The sequence below is a fragment of the Triticum aestivum genome, chromosome 5D (genome assembly GCF_018294505.1).
Source record: "Triticum aestivum cultivar Chinese Spring chromosome 5D, IWGSC CS RefSeq v2.1, whole genome shotgun sequence".
NCBI lineage: Eukaryota > Viridiplantae > Streptophyta > Magnoliopsida > Poales > Poaceae > Triticum > Triticum aestivum.
Window position 1 is genome coordinate 536038361 of NC_057808.1, and position 17994 is coordinate 536056354.

Below are 17994 nucleotides of genomic sequence, written 5' to 3' on the forward strand. Positions count from 1 at the left end.
GAACGCGGAGGCGCCGTTGTTCGGCGCTTGGATCGGAATCAACCGCGATCTAAATCGCTACGAGTACGACTCCCTCATCCGCGTTCTTGTAACGCTTCCGTCTCGCGATCTTCAACGGTATGAAGATGCACTTCCCTCTCTCTCGTTCTAGTTACTCCATAGATTGATCTTGGTGATGCGTAGAAAAATTTTAATTTATGCAACGATCCCCAACAGTGGCATCATGAGCTAGGTCTATGCGTAGTTTCTATGCACGAGTAGAACACAAGTTGTTGTGGGCGTCGATTTTGTCAATTTACTTGCCGTTACTAGTCTTATATTGATTCGGCGGCATCGTGGGATGAAGCGGACCGGACCGACCTTACACGTATGCTTACGTGAGACAGGTTCCACCGACTGACATGCACTAGTTGCATGAGGTGGCTAGCGGGTGTCTGTCTCTCCCACTTTAGTCGGATCGGATTCGATGAAAAGGGTCCTTATGAAAGGTAAATAGAAATTGGCATATCACGTTGTGGTTTTTGCGTAGGTAAGAAACATTCTTGCTGGAAACCTATAGCAGCCACGTAAGAATTTGCAACAACAATTAGAGGACGTCTAACTTGTTTTTGCAGCAAGTGTCATGTGATGTGATATGGCCAGAAGGATGTGATGAATGATATATGTGATGTATGAGATTGATCATGTTCTTGTAATAGGAATCACGACTTGCATGTCGATGAGTATGACAACCGGCAGGAGCCATAGGAGTTGTCTTAATTTATTTATGACCTGCGTGTCAACTGGAACGTCATGTAATCACTTTACTTTATTGCTAACTGTTAGCCATAGTAGTAGAAGTAATAGTTGGCGAGACAACTTCATGAAGACATGATGATGGAGATCATGGTGTCATGCCGGTGACGATGATGATCATGGCGCCCCGAAGATGGAGATCAAAAGGAGCAAAATGATATTGGCCATATCATGTCACTATTTGATTGCATGTGATGTTTATCATGTTTTACATCTTATTTGCTTAGAACGTCGGTAGCATAAATAAGATGATCCCTCGCTAAAATTTGAAGAAAGTGTTTCCCCTAACTGTGCACCATTGAGAAGGTTCATTCCGAAGCACCACATGATGATCGGGTGTGATAGGTTCTAACGTTCGCATACAATGGGTGTAAGCCAGATTTACACACGCAATACACTTAGGTTGACTTGACGAGCCTAGCATGTACAGACATGGATCGGAACACAAGACACTGAAAGGTCGAACATGAGTCGTATAGCAGATACGATCAACATGAAGATGTTCACCGATGATGACTAGTCCGTCTCACGTGATGATCGGACACGGCCTAGTTGACTCGGATCATGTATCACTTAGATGACTAGAGGGATGTCTGTCTGAGTGGGAGTTCATTAATAATTTGATTAGATGAACTTAATTATCATAAACTTAGCCTAAAATCTTTACAATATGTCTTGTAGATCAAATGGCCCGCGCTAATGTCAACCTCAACTTCAACGCCTTCCTAGAGAAAACCAAGCTGAAAGACGATGGTAGCAACTATACGGACTGGGTCCGGAACTTGAGGATCATCCTCATAGCTGCCAAGAAAGCATATGTCCTTGAAGCACCTCTAGGTGAAGCACCCGTCCCAGCAAACCAGGACGTTATGAACGCCTGGCAAACACGTGTTGATGATTACTCCCTGGTTCAGTGTGGCATGCTTTACAGCTTAGAACCGGGGCTCCAAAAGCGTTTCGAGCAGCACAGAGCATATGAGATGTTCCAAGAGCTGAAAATGGTTTTCCGAGCTCATGCCCGGGTCGAGAGATATGAAGTCTCCGACAAGTTCTACAGTTGTAAGATGGAGGAGAATAGTTCCGTCAGCGAACACATACTCAAAATGTCTGGGTTGCACAACCGCTTGTCTCAGCTGGGAGTTAATCTCCCGGATGACGCGGTCGTTGACAGAATCCTTCAGTCGCTTCCACCTAGCTACAAAAGCTTTGTGATGAACTTCAATATGCAGGGGATGGAGAAAACCATTCCTGAGGTATATTCGATGCTGAAATCAGCGGAGGTGGAGATCAAAAAGGAACATCAAGTGTTGATGGTGAATAAGACCACTAAGTTCAAGAAAGGCAAGGGTAAGAAGAACTTCAAGAAAGACGGCAAGGGAGTTGCCGCGTCCGGTAAGCAAGCTGCCGGGAAGAAGACAAAGAATGGACCCAAACCTGAGACTGAGTGCTTTTATTGCAAGGGAAACGGTCACTGGAAGCGGAACTGCCCCAAGTACTTAGCGGATAAGAAGGCCGGCAATAGTAAAGGTATATGTGATATACATGTTATTGATGTGTACCTAACCAGCGCTCGTAGTAGCTCCTGGGTATTTGATACCGGTGCGGTTGCTCATATTTGTAACTCAAAGCAGGAGATGCGGAATAAGCGAAGACTGGCGAAGGACGAGGTGATGATGCGCGTCGGGAATGGTTCCAAGGTCAATGTGATCGCCGTCGGCACGCTACCTCTACATTTACCTACGGGATTAGTTTTAAACCTCAATAATTGTTATTTAGTGCCAGATTTGAGCATGAACATTGTATCTGGATCTCGTTCGATGCGAGATGGCTACTCATTTAAATCCGAGAATAATGGTTGTTCTATTTATATGAGAGATATGTTTTATGGTCATGCCCCGCTGGTCAATGGTTTATCCTTAATGAATCTCGAACGTGATGTTACACATATTCATAGTGTGAATGCCAAGAAATGTAAGGTTGATAATGATAGTCCCACATACTTATGGCACTGCCGCCTTGCTCACATTGGTGTCAAACGCATGAAGAAACTCCATGCAGATGGACTTTTGGAGTCTCTTGATTATGAATCATTTGACACGTGCGAACCATGCCTCATGGGCAAAATGACCAAGACTCCCTTCTCCGGAACAATGGAGCGAGCAACCAACTTATTGAAAATGATACATACTGATGTGTGCGGTCCAGTGAGCGTTGAGGCTCGCGGTGGCTATCATTATGTTCTCACCCTGACTGATGACTTGAGTAGATATGGGTATGTCTACTTAATGAAACACAAGTCCGAGACCTTTGAAAAGTTCAAGGAATTTCAGAGTGAGGTTGAGAATCAATGTGACAGGAAAATAAAGTTCTTACGATCAGATCGTGGAGGGGAATATTTGAGTCACGAATTTGGCACACACTGAAGGAAATGTGGAATTGTTTCACAACTCACGCCACCTAGAACACCTCAGTGTAATGGTGTGTCCGAACGTCGTAATCGCACTCTATTGGATATGGTGCGATCTATGATGTCTCTTACCGATCTACCGCTATCATTTTGGGGTTATGCTTTAGAGACTGCCGCATTCACTTTAAATAGGGCTTCGTCGAAATCCGTTGAGACGACAACGTATGAATTATGGTTTGGGAAGAAACCTAAGTTGTCGTTTCTGAATGTTTGGGGATGTGATGCATATGTCAAGAAACTTCAACCTGAAAAGCTCGAACCCAAGTCGGAAAATGCGTCTTCGTAGGATACCCGAAGGAAACCATTGGGTATACCTTCTACCTCAGATCCGAAGGCAAGATCTTCGTTGCCAAGAACGGGTCCTTTCTGGAGAAAGAGTTTCTCTCGAAAGAAGTAAGTGGGAGGAAAGTGGAACTTGATGAGATGACCCCTCTCGAACCAGAAAGTAGCGCAGCACAAGAAAATGTTTCTGTGGTGCCTGCACCGACTAGAGAGGAAGTTAATGATGACGATCATGATCAAGTTACCACTGAACTTCGTAGGTCCACAAGGACACGTTCCGCACCAGAGTGGTACGGCAACCCTGTCCTGGAAATCATGTTGTTGGACAACGGTGAACCTTCGAACTATGAAGAAGCAATGGCGGGCCCAGATTCCAACAAATGGCTTGAAGCCATGCAATCCGAGATAGGATCCAAGTATGAAAACAAAGTATGGACTTTGACAGACTTGCCCGATGATCGGCGAGCGATAGAAAATAAATGGATCTTTAAGAAGAAGACGGACGCGGATGGAAATGTTACCATCTATAAAGCTCGACTTGTCGCTAAGGGTTGTCGACAAGTTCAAGGAGTTGACTACGATGAGACCTTCTCACCCGTAGCGAAGCTAAAGTCCATCCGAATCATGTTAGCAATTGCCGCATTCTACGATTATGAGATATGGCAAATGGACGTCAAAACGGCATTCCTTAAGGAAGAATTGTATATGATGCAGCCGGAAGGTTTTGTCGATCCTAAGAATGCTGACAAGGTATGCAAGCTCCAGCGCTCAATCTATGGGCTGGTGCAGGCATCTCGGAGTTGGAACATTCGCTTTGATGAGATGATCAAAGCGTTTGGGTTTACGCAGACTTATGGAGAAGCATGTGTTTACAAGAAAGTGAGTGGGAGCTCTGTAGCATTTCTCATATTATATGTGGATGACATACTATTGATGGGAAATGATATAGAATTCTTGGAAAGCATAAAGGCCTACTTGAATAAGTGTTTTTCAATGAAGGACCTTGGAGAAGCTGCTTACATATTAGGCATCGAGATCTATAGAGATAGATCGAGACGCCTCATAGGTCTTTCACAAAGCACATACCTTGATAAGATATTGAAGAAGTTCAATATGGATCAGTCCAAGAAGGGGTTCTTGCCTTTATTGCAAGGTGTGAGATTGAGCACGGCTCAATGCCCGACCACGGCAGGAGATAAAGAAAAGATGAGTGTCATCCCCTATGCCTCGGCCATAGGGTCTATTATGTATGCCATGCTGTGTACCAGACCTGATGTAAACCTTGCCGTAAGTTTGGTAGGAAGGTACCAAAGTAATCCCGGCATGGAACACTGGACAGCGGTCAAGAACATCCTGAAGTACCTGAAAAGGACTAAGGATATGTTTCTCGTTTATGGAGGTGACGAAGAGCTCGTCGTAAAGGGTTACGTTGATGCTAGCTTCGACACAGATCTGGATGACTCTAAGTCACAAACCGGGTACGTGTATATTTTGAATGGTGGGGCAGTAAGCTGGTGCAGTTGCAAGCAAAGCGTCGTGGCGTTATCTACATGTGAAGCGGAGTACATGGCAGCCTCGGAGGCAGCACATGAAGCAATCTGGATGAAGGAGTTCATTGCCGACCTAGGAGTTATTCCCAATGCATCGGGGCCGATGACTCTCTTCTGTGACAACACTGGAGCTATTGCCCTTGCCAAGGAGCCCAGGTTTCACAAGAAGACCAGGCACATCAAGCGTCGCTTCAACTCCATTCGTGAAAATGTTCAAAATGGAGACATAGATATTTGCAAAGTGCATACGGATTTGAATGTTGCAGATCCGTTGACTAAACCTCTTCCATGAGCGAAACATGATCAACAACAGAACTCTATGGGTGTACGATTCATCACAATGTAACTAGATTATTGACTCTAGTGCAAGTGGGAGACTGTTGGAAATATGCCCTAGAGGCAATAATAAAATGGTTATTATTATATTTCCTTGTTCATGATAATTTTCTATTGTTCATGCTATAATTGTGTTATCCGGAAATCGTAATACATGTGTGAACACATAGACCATAACATGTCCCTAGTGAGCCTCTAGTTGACTAGCTCATTGATCAATAGATGGTTACGGTTTCCTGACCATGGACATTGGATGTCATTGATAACGGGATCACATCATTAGGAGAACGATGTGATGGACAAGACCCAATCCTAAGCATAGCACTAGATCGTGTAGTTTGTTTGCTAAAGCTTTTCTAATGTCAAGTATCATTTCCTTAGACCATGAGATCGTGCAACTCCCGGATACCGTAGGAATGCTTTGGGTGTACCAAACGCCACAACGTAACTGGGTGGCTATAAAGGTGCACTACAGGTATCTCTGAAACTGTCTGTTGGGTTGGCATGGATCGTGACTGGGATTTGTCACTCCGTATGACGGAGAGGTATCTCTGGGCCCACTCGGTAATGCATCATCATAATGAGCTCAATGTGACTAAGTAGTTAGTCACGGGATCATGCATTACGAAACGAGTAAAGTGACTTGCCGGTAATGAGATTGAACGAGGTATTGGGATACCGACGATTGAATCTCGAGCAAGTAACGTACCGATTGACAAAGGGAATTGTATACGGGATTGCTTGAATCCTCGACATCGTGGTTCATCCGATGAGATCATCGTGGAACATGTGGGAGCCATCATGGGTATCCAGATCCCGTTGTTGGTTATTGGCTAGAGAGCGGTCTCGGTCATGTCTACATGATTCCCGAACCCGTAGGGTCTACACACTTAAGGTTCGATGACGCTAGGGTTATACGGAAGATTTGTATGTGGTTACCGAATGTTGTTCGGAGTCCCGGATGAGATCCCGAACGTCACGAGGAGTTCCGGAATGGTCCGGAGGTGAAGATTTATATATGGGAAGTCATCATACGGTCACCGGAAATATTCGGGGGTATACCGGTATTGTACCGGGACCACCGAAGGGGTTCCGAGGGTCCACCGGGAGGGTCCACCTGCCCCGGAGGGCCTTATGGGCTGTAGGTGGAAGGGAATCAGCCCCTAAGTGGGTTGGGCGCCATCCCCCCTAGGGCCCATGCGCCTAGGGTTGGGGGGGGAACCCTAAAGGGGGCGCCCCCTTGCTTGGGGGGCAAGCCTCCTCCCCCTTGGCCGCCGCCCCCCCCCCCTCTAGATCTCATCTAGAGGGGCCGGCCCCCTTCCCCCTTCTCCCTATAAATTGAGGGGTAGAGGGAGTGCTGCAGCACCACATCCAAGGTGCAGCCCTCCCCTCCCCAACACCTCTCCTCCTCCGCGTGAGCTTGGCGAAGCCCTGCCGGAGAACTGCCACTCCATCACCACCACGCCGTCGTGCTGCTGTTGGAGCCCTCTTCCTCAACCTCTCCCTCCTCCTTGCTGGATCAAGGTGCGGGAGACGTCACCGGGCTGCACGTGTGTTGAACGCGGAGGCGTCGTTGTTCGGCGCTTGGATCGGAATCAACCGCGATCTGAATCGCTACGAGTACGAATCCCTCATCCGCGTTCTTGTAACGCTTCCGTCTCGCGATCTTCAACGGTATGAAGATGCACTTCCCTCTCTCTCGTTGCTAGTTACTCCATAGATTGATCTTGGTGATGCGTAGAAATTTTTTAATTTATGCAACGATCCCCAACAGATGGCGGCCGAGGAGAGGAATGTGAGCATGGAGGAGCGATCTAGATTGTTGGATTGGGAGAAGCACTTGTTCTTCTTGGACACATCTATCCTCAATGAGGCGCAAAAGGAGTATGTCAATCTTCCCGTGAAGAAGTCTTGATCCAAAAAGGAGCCATGATTCGCGCAATGGGTGGCGGTGGCCTTGGCGCCATGGGTGGCATGGGTGGCTTCAGAGCTACTGTGGGCGGCATGGGTGCCATGGGTGGCTTTGGAGCTACCATGGAGACCATGGGAGGCATGGGTGGCTTTGGAGCACCTCCCGGTGCCATGGCCGGCATGGGAGGCATGAGTTTTGCGTCTCTCATGGGAGGCATGGGTGCACCTCCGGCCGCCATGGGCGGAATGTCTTCCGGTGTGCCTCACACACCTTCCCATAAAGATGCCGTTGAAAATCTTGCCAACACCGTCTGAGCTTCACGTGGTGCGGCGCGCGAGAATGATGAAGAGGAGGAGGAAGAATCGTCTTCGAAGGAGTCGGATGAATCGGAGGAAGATGAGGACGAAGACGAGGACGAGGCTTGATTGTTGATGTGTCTTTCGTTTGTGTCATGAACTTGGTTTGCATTTCGAACTTGGTTGGATGAACTTGTGGGCATGAATTTGAACTTGTGGGCATGAACTTTTATTCATCAACTTGTTTGTGTGAAATTATATTATGCCATGTTCATTGCATTTTGAATGTTTGAAATTCATTTTGTGTCCAAAATGCAACATATGACATGCGCCGGCGAGTCGCGCGCGCTACATTTTTGCGCACTGCTGGAGCTACGCGTGCGCGCTGCATTTTAGCGCGGCTGTTGGAGCCAGTGCTGCCCGCCGCGCCAAACTAGGCGATGGGCGCGCGGCTAAGTAGTTTTTAGCGCGCGGCGCGTTAGACGGCTGTTGGAGTTGCTCTAAGGGCATCATCAAAGCGGACCTGGAGACCACCCGCAACCGTCCGAACCGCACTATCTGGACTGCAAAAGCATCCAACACGATTCTGAATCGATCCGCAGGGCGGTCCAGACACAATTTCTCCCGCAAACCGGAGACAAACATGGGGATCGTTTCGGGAGTCCGGACCTATCCCACGCCCGCTTCTGACCTTCCTGGCCCACCAAAACCCCTCCTCCCTCGCCCGCGTGTGTTCCCGCGCGGCGCCAGCTGCAGACGACGCGAGTAGACGCTATATCTCAGGCGCCATCCTGGCTGCGGGGGTGGTCGTTGCCTCGTTGGCACCAAAGGAGGGTTAGAGGGATGACCTATGTGGCGGCACAATGGAGACGATTACAGACAGGGCAGCGCACGACAGCGCCCGCTTGCCGCGGGTGGCGAGGGTCGGTGCTAGAGGGTAGGGGCCGGGCGAGACATCCGGAAGGAAGAAGGACCCCTACTGAAGGAAGAATGGACAGCCGGTGGATTTCAATCCAGCGGTTCGGCCAAACCGTCTGAAAGATAAAAAATTCAGGCAATTGTTTCACAATTTTTTTTTTACACGATCCATGTTGTTTGAACTCTGACGCGAGTAACACATGGACATACACAGGCACAGTTCCATCGACTAGAGCATTAAAATATCCACGGGTAACTCAACAGATGCATCCACAGGCCTAGGAACAACAAACGAGAGCACGAAACGACCGATGATTCATACGAACGGACTAACCGTACACGTGCATGCACGCAGACGTTACAAATCCAATGGGTTCTGCTGGGTGTGTTCAGAACTTTGTGATGAAGTCGTGGATGTGGTCGCTGACCTCCTGCGCCCGCTCCTGCTGGATGAAGTGGCCGGCGCCGGGGACGACGACCAGCTCCTCCAGCAGCGGCACGTCCGCCTTGAGCCCGCCCTTGTGCAGGTAGTCCTGGATCCCGGCGTAGTGGTACGTCAGGTCCCCGTCCCCCACGATGAACTTGGTCGGCACCGTCACCTTGGCGTCCGCCCACGGCGCCGCCAGCTCCCAGTTCCGGTCCATGTTGCGGTAGTAGTTGATGGCGCCCGTGAAGCCCGTCTTCTCGAAGGCCGCGGCGAAGTAGTCGATGTCCGCCTCCGTGAGCCACGGCGGGAGCGCCACGTCGGCGTCGTCGCCGCCGTCCTTGGGCTCCTTGCCGGCCGCGCGCTCGCTGAAGCGGTCGCTCAGGATCCGCGTCATCAGGTGCCTCGCGTGCGCCGGCGCGAACTCCTTCTCCGCCACCCCGGGCTCCTGCACGACCTCGTCGTTGGTTAGCACAGAGGAGAGAGATGCATGGTACAGAGTAGACAGAGGAGCGGAGGAGGAGATGAAGAAGAGACCTGGAAGCGACAGATGTAGTAGGTTGGGCCGTAGGCTTGGTTGAAGTAGTCGGTGGTCTTGACGGCGGCGGCGCCGGCGCGGATGAAGACGTGGCGCATGAAGGCGACGCTGGTGTTGACGAGCGCCGTCACCCGGTCCGGGCGGAAGAGGCACAGGTACCACGCGATGATGGCGCCCCAATCGTGCCCCACCACGAACACCTTGGGTCCATGCATCCATCAGATCAGATCATGGTCAGTAAATACATTTGCAGTTACCCGACAATTAAATCTGTTATTGCTCATCAGATTGATTTGTCAATTCGAGTTTCCAAGTCCTCAACGGCGCCTTCATGCATAGATCTGCCCACATATCGGTTCTCACAGTTGAGAGAGAGCCAACTGTACGTACTACTGTGCACATGTATATCCATCATCATACCAAGATATAGTCCTAATAGAAAACAGATTGTTCAATCTTATCCACCGCATCAGTGATGATCGGCACATTATTCTTCTCTCCTTTTTGCCGGCCGGGACACTAATGGCGAGACGGAATAAATACACGCGCATGGCCGGGACACAAGACAGTATAATACCAACACACTGTGCAGCTGTACTAATAGTACGTACTATACGATGTGTACACACATGCATTGCACCACTCTGGAAGATGCCTCTGACAGCCCTAGTTGTCTATACTTTTTTTCAAAAAAAGGTTGATCGATCGAACGTGGGCTGCCATATACGTACGCCATTTACTCAAACTCGTGTTATGCATTCATGTGTATACAAAAATTGGAAGAGGGGGTACTTCACATGTGTTGACAGATACAGAAGGACAAAACAACAAGCAAGGCATCCTTTTTTCATCACGTGGCAGATCCGCCACTAGAAGAGCAGCCGCCACCTCTGCGCTGTCAACGAAAGAGAAGGAAAATACTAACTATAGTGAAAAGAAGAAATTAGATTTGCTTTCGAGTTGATCGCACTCGTGAACGTCACATTTCTGGTGGTGGAAAGAAGAAAAAAGGGACGTCGACATGGATAGATGGACGGCCATAACTAACTCGGACCCAACCAACACACAATTCAGCAAAAAGAGAATATATGGCTTCAATTCATTGGGCAAAAAAAGATGCACCTCTTCACCTCGTTTTTGGTGCCTAGGAAAACAAGTAGGCTCGCACTAGATTGAAGTTGTCCTTTTCAGAATCATCTTGGACAAAGGGGCGAATAAAAGAGGTCCAAAATCAGCTTACCACATGAAACTTTGCACCTGTTCTATAACCCTGCTTAATGTTCTAAACGCTCTTATATTTCTTTACAGAAAAAATAAAAAAGATGTCAGACTATTGGATTTGATTGGATTGGATTCAGTTGGTTTGTTTTTAGTTAATTTGATTGATGGTGCTCTTTTTTCAACCTTGCTGCCGGATCAAACTTGTTTTGGAGAAACTGTGGTTCGCTTCGGTGATGGATACGACAGAACAACTGGCTAATTTTCATGACAAACAATCAGACTAGTACTAATAGCGTCTTAGCGAGGCCGAATAAAGTAAGTAAGCTTACGCTGGGAGGGGGCATACAGAGCACAGTACAGGTGGTACAAGCATGGTATGGGGAGATGCCAATTTATTTGTTTTGCGTCCTTGTTGCAAACAGAGTACCTTCGCCATGAAACCGAGCATGCACTGGTCTCTGCTTGCTCTGTACTAGTATCACACTTGACAGTTCACGGGTGTTTACTCTCCGTTTTGGACGCTACCACCATGGAAACAACAGGCCACCTTCTCAACTACACTCTGTTTTTTTAGATATTTTAATATTAACTACATAAGGAGACATGGTTTCAAGTGTAGATTCACTTATTTCGCTTCGTGTAGTGCATATTAAAATATTTAAAAAAGACTTATATTTAAGAACAGAGGGAGAAACCGTCTCTATTGAAAAGAGAAAACTATATCGAATTCTCAAAGAAAACAACTTAGTATTTTTTTTTTCTCGTTCCCTAACTGTCACATGGCATGGACGCGGCATGGTATCATAGTTTCACATGGGAAGATGCACATTCATTGTTGTGTGTCCTTGATGCGAACAGAGAACTCAAACAAGTACCCTATGAAGCAGAGCAAGGAGTACACTCTGCCTGTGTGTCACACTGTTCACGGGTTTTTCTTCCTTTCGAGTAGACGGTTCACAGGTCACCGCTGTAGAACAACAGGTCACGTTTGCCACTACTGGAGTAGGCCACATTCCCGAGCGGTGACGGGTGGGAAAAAGAGACGGCGAGATGCATGGGCCAATGGATGGAACGGAACGGATAGGTAGCTGCCTAGCTGCTCCATTCGTGAGAGTGTGACGGACCGCGACCCGCACCCAACGGAACGGGACGCGTACCTGACACCGATGGAGCAGCAGCGTGGGAGGGATGCGATGCATGATGACTAAACTAATCACTCGACGTGGAATCACGAGCTTCGTGCTTACCTTGCCGATGCCGAGGGCGTCGAGCAGCGCGACGGCGTCGCCGACGACGTGGAAGGCGGTGTAGGACGCGACGTCGGCCGGCGCCTCCGTGCCGCCGTAGCCGCGCAGGTCGGGCGCCACGCACCGGTACCCCCGCGCGGCGAGGTGCGCCATCTGGTGCCGCCACGAGTACCACAGCTCCGGGAAGCCGTGCAGGAACAGCACCGCCGGGCCGTCCTCCGGCCCGGACTCCGCCACGTGCATCGCGATGCCGTTCGCCTCCACCGTCCGGTGCCTGATCGCCGCCTCCCCCGCCGCCGCCGCGCCGCCCTGTGCCTGAGCTGCCTCCACGCCGTTCACCGCTCCCGCCATCCTCTCCCTCTCTCTCTCAAAAGCAAGCTAGAGCCAGGTGTGTGTGTGTGTGTGTTGGGTTGGGTTGTGTTTGCGGTGGGCACGGGAGCGGGGCGGCCGGGTGGTATTTATGCTGGTGCTGCTGCTGTTCGGCGCCGGAAGGACGAACGTGCACGTGAACGGCTTTGGGTGTGAAGACACACGAGGCGTCAGAAGTGGGAGGGTCAGACTGAAAATGTGCCGCTGCTGACTGACGTGCCCCCTGACGCACTCGCTCACCGCTCACGAGGCGACGTGTGAACTCTCTGCGGCGCCACAAGATTCGACCTCGCCAGCTTTCCGGCGAAGGATCGCTCGGATTTCTACGTCTGCCGTAGTATGCTTGAGTTGGATTGCGTGGATTTCAAGGTTTTAATTCGTGGGATTTCCACGGATGCTCCCACGCTCTTCCTCCTATTCTTCTCGCTGGAGTACGCCCTATATGACGTAGTATAAGAGTATACAGTGGAGTATTAAAAATTAGAGGTAATAGCACCCCAGGTACCCTAACTTGCACCCAATGTGATGATTCAGTCCCAAAGTTGCAAAACTTGACCAAACTATACCCCAACTTGCATCCCATGTGATGATTTAGTCCCAGGCCAATCAGAGCTCGCCAATTGGCTGGACCGGTCAGCGCGTGCAGTTTTGCACAAAACCCCCTGCCGTTTTCCTGAATCAACCCGCAGTATAGCACACCTGAATTAAATTGGAAGCCTATATTTGCAAGAACAATATTGTCTCTGTATTGTTTTGGTTGCCTTTGTTTTGCCTTCTTGCCTAGGCAATTGCAGAGTACTGCATAGTGCAGGTCAGAAGAATTTGCTGTAGTTCACTGTGAAAACAACATATGCAATATGGATTGTTTGTAACTTCCATACATTTTACTCTCGAGAATATATAACTTACGAGTGACCAATGTTAAATATTTAAGACAATTTTTCTGGCAACCCTTGCATTAGCAGATCCATGTAAGATGTAGTAGTAACCAATTTTTATGCAGTAACTGAACTTATTCATCAAACACTAGTGCTGAAAGCCTAAAACTGCAAAAATGGAAGGTCATAACAAGGACACATGAATAAACCCTGCAGATGACCAAAATACATTCCACTCTTCTATCTCTAAGAATGTTCCCATATGAGGAATTGTGACATACAGGCATATAGCCAACATCGTTGGCCCTGGCCATACAGATCAGGGTATCACAACATACAGTGACCATTGGAAGCCAAGAAATGACACCTTAGATCAGCAACAGGGAGGCAAACGACAGATTGATCCCTCACATCTATCCATACAATCTATAAACATCTCTGGAAAGCGGGAGGATCACAATGAAGATAGTCACGATGTACAAAAAGATGCCGAATCTGTCCAAAGTCGGCTAAAAATTCACTGCTCCAGCGCCAGCTGCTTGTGCTTGTCGAGATCATTGAGGTAACTCGTGCGAGTGTAGTCCTCTGAATCACAGGAGTCGAACATTGGGGGCTTTGTGGGTTTAGGCTTTCCCATCAGTTCGAGTGATTCTCTATCTCCCTTCAAGAAACGGACCACCTGCAACCAAACACGTCATTTCATCAGTTCACAGCACTCATTTTGCACTTGAGGTAACAGGTGCGCCCAACTCACTCACCGATTTCATGCTAGGCCGCAAGTTTGCGCTGTGGTGGATGCACATGGATGCCACTGCCAGGGTGAGTGCCATCTCTTCTGGGTCATATCCAACATCAAGAGAAGGATCCACTAGCCCCTTCATGTTGTTCGACTCGAGCAGCGGTTTTGCCTTTGAAATGATCAAGAAAATTTTATCAATTCAAAGGATTCCAGAAGCACGTAACTATCCTTCTTTATGTTTTCCATACACATTCTTAACTTACAGTTGAGTCAGTTTGCTATATTTATATGATCAAACAATAATATTCAGTGAGCTAATTGGAATCTACTTGTGATAAAGTATATCAGAGCAATCTGGTATACTAACCCATATCACCAGGCTTTGTCTGGAAGAGTCCACGGCTTTCCGCACTGTCACTAGTTCAAGAAGCAATACTCCGTATGCAAACACATCCGTCTTCTCATTTATGATCCCATGCATGAAGATTTTTTTCCTTCTTTCTATTTTTAAGAAGAAGAAAGCTCTGGGCTCTGCATCGATTGATGCAAGCAGCCAGTCTACTGGGAATTATGAAGTCACCATGAACATATCAAACTCACCCAAATGTGCCTTCTATAGGGAACACAACCTGATGGGTGCATTTGTCAGGAAGCCACTTAGCAAGGCCAAAATCTGAGATCTGTGCAATGAGGGAGCAAAAAAATGCATCAGTTTACATCATCAGGAATGTTAGAATTGGGGTGGGGATAGTGTAACAGGCTAGCAGTAGAATTAGTACATGAGGTTGATAATCTTCAGTTAAAAGAATATTTGAAGCCTTGATGTCTCTGTGAATTATGTGCCGATGGCAGCCTTCATGTAGATAAAATAGCCCTTCAGCGATTCCAACTGCAATACTGAACCGGGCCTTCCACCTGAGGCCTCCCTTTGCACCTGATCAGATAAGCTCCATTTGTCACTAGATTGACAGCACCTCAAGTACACTCTTATTTAAATTTGTCATTTTCATTAGAAAAGGGTGATCCTTATGACCATGCGTATGTTTTCAACTGAACAAGTACTACATGAAGTGATGATGCAATAAGTATACATAAATGCAAATTATGAGCTTAATATGCACTCAACGGACATCAGCATTTAAGATGCTTTTTAAATGTTTACGCTGTGTTGGCGTACATGTCAAGATATTTGCTCCATTTCTCCTTTTTTGGAAGCCACCACGACAAGTCAACTGTATCATTCATTGCCTAACTAACAAATTGTTCAGAGGACTGTACCATGGAGAAGAGAAGCCAAGCTTCCGTGTGGTGAGAATTGAAGAACCAGGTGCAAGCCCCCTTCCACACTGAACCCTAAGAGCTGTGCCGCGTTTGGGTGGTTGACGTGTGCTATTATTCCAAGCTCGGATAGGAAATCGCTGATCCTGTCCTCCTTGTTGCCGCCTTTTGTTAACCTCTTCACTGCCACAAACTGTCCATCAGCAAGCTGTCCTTTGTAGACCTCAGCGCCTCCCTTTCCGATCAAATTATCTAGTAATATCGTACATTCATATATCAGGCAAAAATGTTTAGAGATAATTAAGATACAAAAAAGTAATTAATTCTGCCCAATAATGGTACTTTTAGTCTACTTGGAAGTTAGAAATAGAACTACTACTATTAGGTTTCCACATCATATGGTCACAATTGTTGGAGGTACCACATCATATGGTCTGGTACTTGAATTTTTCCAACCAGCAACCAGTAACAACCATCATTAACCTAAGGAACAGTTCATGATTAGGACCTCAAACCCCCTTTACTCAGTGAAATCATGGCAGTACAATTATAAAACCCATTTCTTTACGGCAAAGCCACATCCCACAAGCTTTGCAATGATAGTAACAGAGGCCAATTATCAAGGGCACTGAATTACAGCAACATAGAAGTTAGTGTTGCATGTTACCTGAACTGAATCTGTCAGTTGCAGCGCAGAGCTCGTCGTAGTCGAAGCTCCTCCATGATGGGCTCCACTTCTCGATCTCGGGGAAGATCTCCGGGGCGATGGCGCTGCAGTCCATCTGGTTCTTGCCGCTCCGCATCCTCCCCAGGTACCTTTTAAGCCCCGTGCTCTTGGACCGCTGAGGGAACGTCACCGCTCTGGCCATCAGCTTCTTCCTGCTGAGTATTATCCCGCTGATCAGGTTCCTCCACTGCAGCGGCTGCACACTGCGGCTGGGCACCGCCGACTGCTCGACGGAGGAGCTCTCGTCGGAGTCCACGCTACCAGACACCGATATGTCCAGCACAGCGCGGGGAGAGCTCTGGTCGGTGCACTCGCTGTTCTCGTCGTTGCCGCCACTCTTGGAGTACACTTCGAGCACCTCTTTGCTCCCCCCATCAGAACCTGGGGGCGACCTGGACGACCTGGACGAGTACCATGGGGGCGACCTGGACGGCGGCGGTGAGCTGGACGGCGGCGGCGAGCTTGCTGGCGGCGTGGAGAAGCTGATGCTGGAGCCGAGGGGCAAGGGGGCAGATGGGGAACGAGTGGAGCTGGATCTGGACCGGACGTGAACTCGATTCCGACAGATTTATTCAGGTGTGCTATACTGCGGGTTGATTCAGAGAAACGGCAGGGGGTTTTGTGCAAAACTGCGCGCGCTGACCGGTCCAGCCACTTGGCAGCCAATTGGCGAGCTCTGATTGGCCTGGGACTAAATCATCACATGAGATGCAAGTTGGGGTATGGTTTGGTCAAGTTTTGCAACTTTAGAACTGAATCATCACATTGGGTGCAAGTTAGGGTATCTGGGGTGCTATTACCTCTAAAAATTACTTCAATATCTTGAGGATGCCCATATTGATTATAAGAGATTGTGGAAAACAAAAATCCTTCCAGGAGTTTAGATGCTCCTTAATTTTCTATCTTCGCGTTGGGGTTGTTTTTGACCAAAAGGACAACCTTGCAAATCGTGGTTGGTAAAGGGAGTAGACGTTGGCCCGCAAAAAGGAAAAAGAAATAGACGTTGTATGTTTTGCCGTCGTCACAAATCGATCGAACATCTATTTTGCAGGGCCTCTTTGATTCACATCATTTTTTTTAATTTTGATTCACATCATTTGATAAAACAGAGGATTGAAATGTCAAGCTAATTAGTCTTTTGATTTGTTTGATTACACCATAGAAAGACAAAAGTACTACTCTCTTTGATTGCAGTGATTTTAAACTAAAACCACGACACTTGTTTGGAATGAAGGGGGTACTTTTAAGAGAGTTGAGTGGATCCTAACTTTCCCACGAAATGCAATGAACAGAAACCCATAAGAAAAAAAAAATGACATGTATGATTCGATAATATAAACCAAATGGCCATGTATGAAAAAATCGGAAGGATTCCAATTATCCAAAATTCATATGGAAATCATTTCAATCAAAGAGGCCTTGGTGTAAGTTCACACATGATGAATGGTTGTTGGTGGAGGTGGCTTCCAATCAACATCCAACTGTAAACGGTTTCGTTATCGATTGTGGGGGCATACGAAAGAGCTTCCGTTCCAATATCCTGATGGAGACGGCGACCCTGTGGTGGGCTCTTTAGTTATGCCGAAATGATTTGGTTTTCACAATATATGTTTCTTCTCCACTTATGCACTCATGTTCACTTGGCACCGTACGAGGTCTTTGCTTCAGCGTCGAAGCACATGGAGGATTATGGCAGCATGTACATGGTTGTAGTGAACAACATAGCACTCTTATCACCTTAGGCTATCTACTTTGTTGCAAATTATGTAAGCTTTATCTTTTCAGAAATCCGTTGGTGCTCCCGGGAGCGCCAACGGATTTCTGAAAAGGAGAATGGCGTTTTGGCTCCCGGGAACGCGCGCACCTGTGTGAATAGTGGAAAAAATATAGTAAAATTTTTCAAAAAATTCTGAATCTTTTTGGAGATGTTCATGTTAGTGTTGCAACCATCCATGAAAATTTTCATGCGAAACGGAGCAGTGCTGTTTCGCCGGTGAAAAAAACAATTTTAGGGTGA

The 17994-nt window shown here is 47.7% G+C and overlaps 2 protein-coding genes across 2 annotated transcripts; both read right to left on the reverse strand.

Moving 5' to 3' along the window:
- Positions 1-8673: 8673 nt before the first annotated feature.
- LOC123123586 (epoxide hydrolase A) lies at positions 8674-12415 on the reverse strand. The gene is made up of 3 exons (XM_044544118.1): positions 11987-12415; positions 9518-9718; positions 8674-9428 (listed from the first exon to the last, which is right to left on the reverse strand). The coding sequence occupies exons 1-3, from the start codon at positions 12335-12337 to the stop codon at positions 8946-8948; spliced, it is 1035 nt and encodes a 344-aa protein (XP_044400053.1). The 5' UTR covers positions 12338-12415; the 3' UTR covers positions 8674-8945.
- A 1022-nt stretch (positions 12416-13437) lies between these two features.
- LOC123121138 (receptor-like cytosolic serine/threonine-protein kinase RBK1) lies at positions 13438-17658 on the reverse strand. Its single transcript, XM_044541061.1, has 9 exons — positions 17630-17658; positions 17495-17547; positions 15918-16529; positions 15251-15502; positions 14752-14906; positions 14573-14652; positions 14340-14469; positions 13992-14141; positions 13438-13912 (listed from the first exon to the last, which is right to left on the reverse strand). Exons 1-9 carry the CDS (start codon positions 17656-17658, stop codon positions 13751-13753), a joined length of 1623 nt encoding a protein of 540 aa, XP_044396996.1. The 3' UTR covers positions 13438-13750.
- Between the last annotated feature and the right edge of the window lie 336 nt (positions 17659-17994).

Bases quoted from the DNA above. Each gene is read 5' to 3' on its own strand.
- LOC123123586 (XM_044544118.1), bottom strand. From the start codon at position 12,337: ATGGCGGGAGCGGTGAACGGCGTGGAGGCAGCTCAGGCACAGGGCGGC. The intron at 9,719-11,986 runs GTAAGCACGAAG...CATGGACCCAAG, and splicing joins ACGCCCTCGGCATCGGCAAG to GTGTTCGTGGTGGGGCACGA. The intron at 9,429-9,517 runs GTCTCTTCTTCA...GAGGTCGTGCAG, and splicing joins ACTACATCTGTCGCTTCCAG to GAGCCCGGGGTGGCGGAGAA.
- LOC123121138 (XM_044541061.1), bottom strand. From the start codon at position 17,658: ATGTGCTTCGACGCTGAAGCAAAGACCTC. The intron at 15,503-15,917 runs GTAACATGCAAC...CGATATTACTAG, and splicing joins AACTGACAGATTCAGTTCAG to ATAATTTGATCGGAAAGGGA. The intron at 14,907-15,250 runs GTACAGTCCTCT...TTATCTGATCAG, and splicing joins CTTGGCTTCTCTTCTCCATG to GTGCAAAGGGAGGCCTCAGG.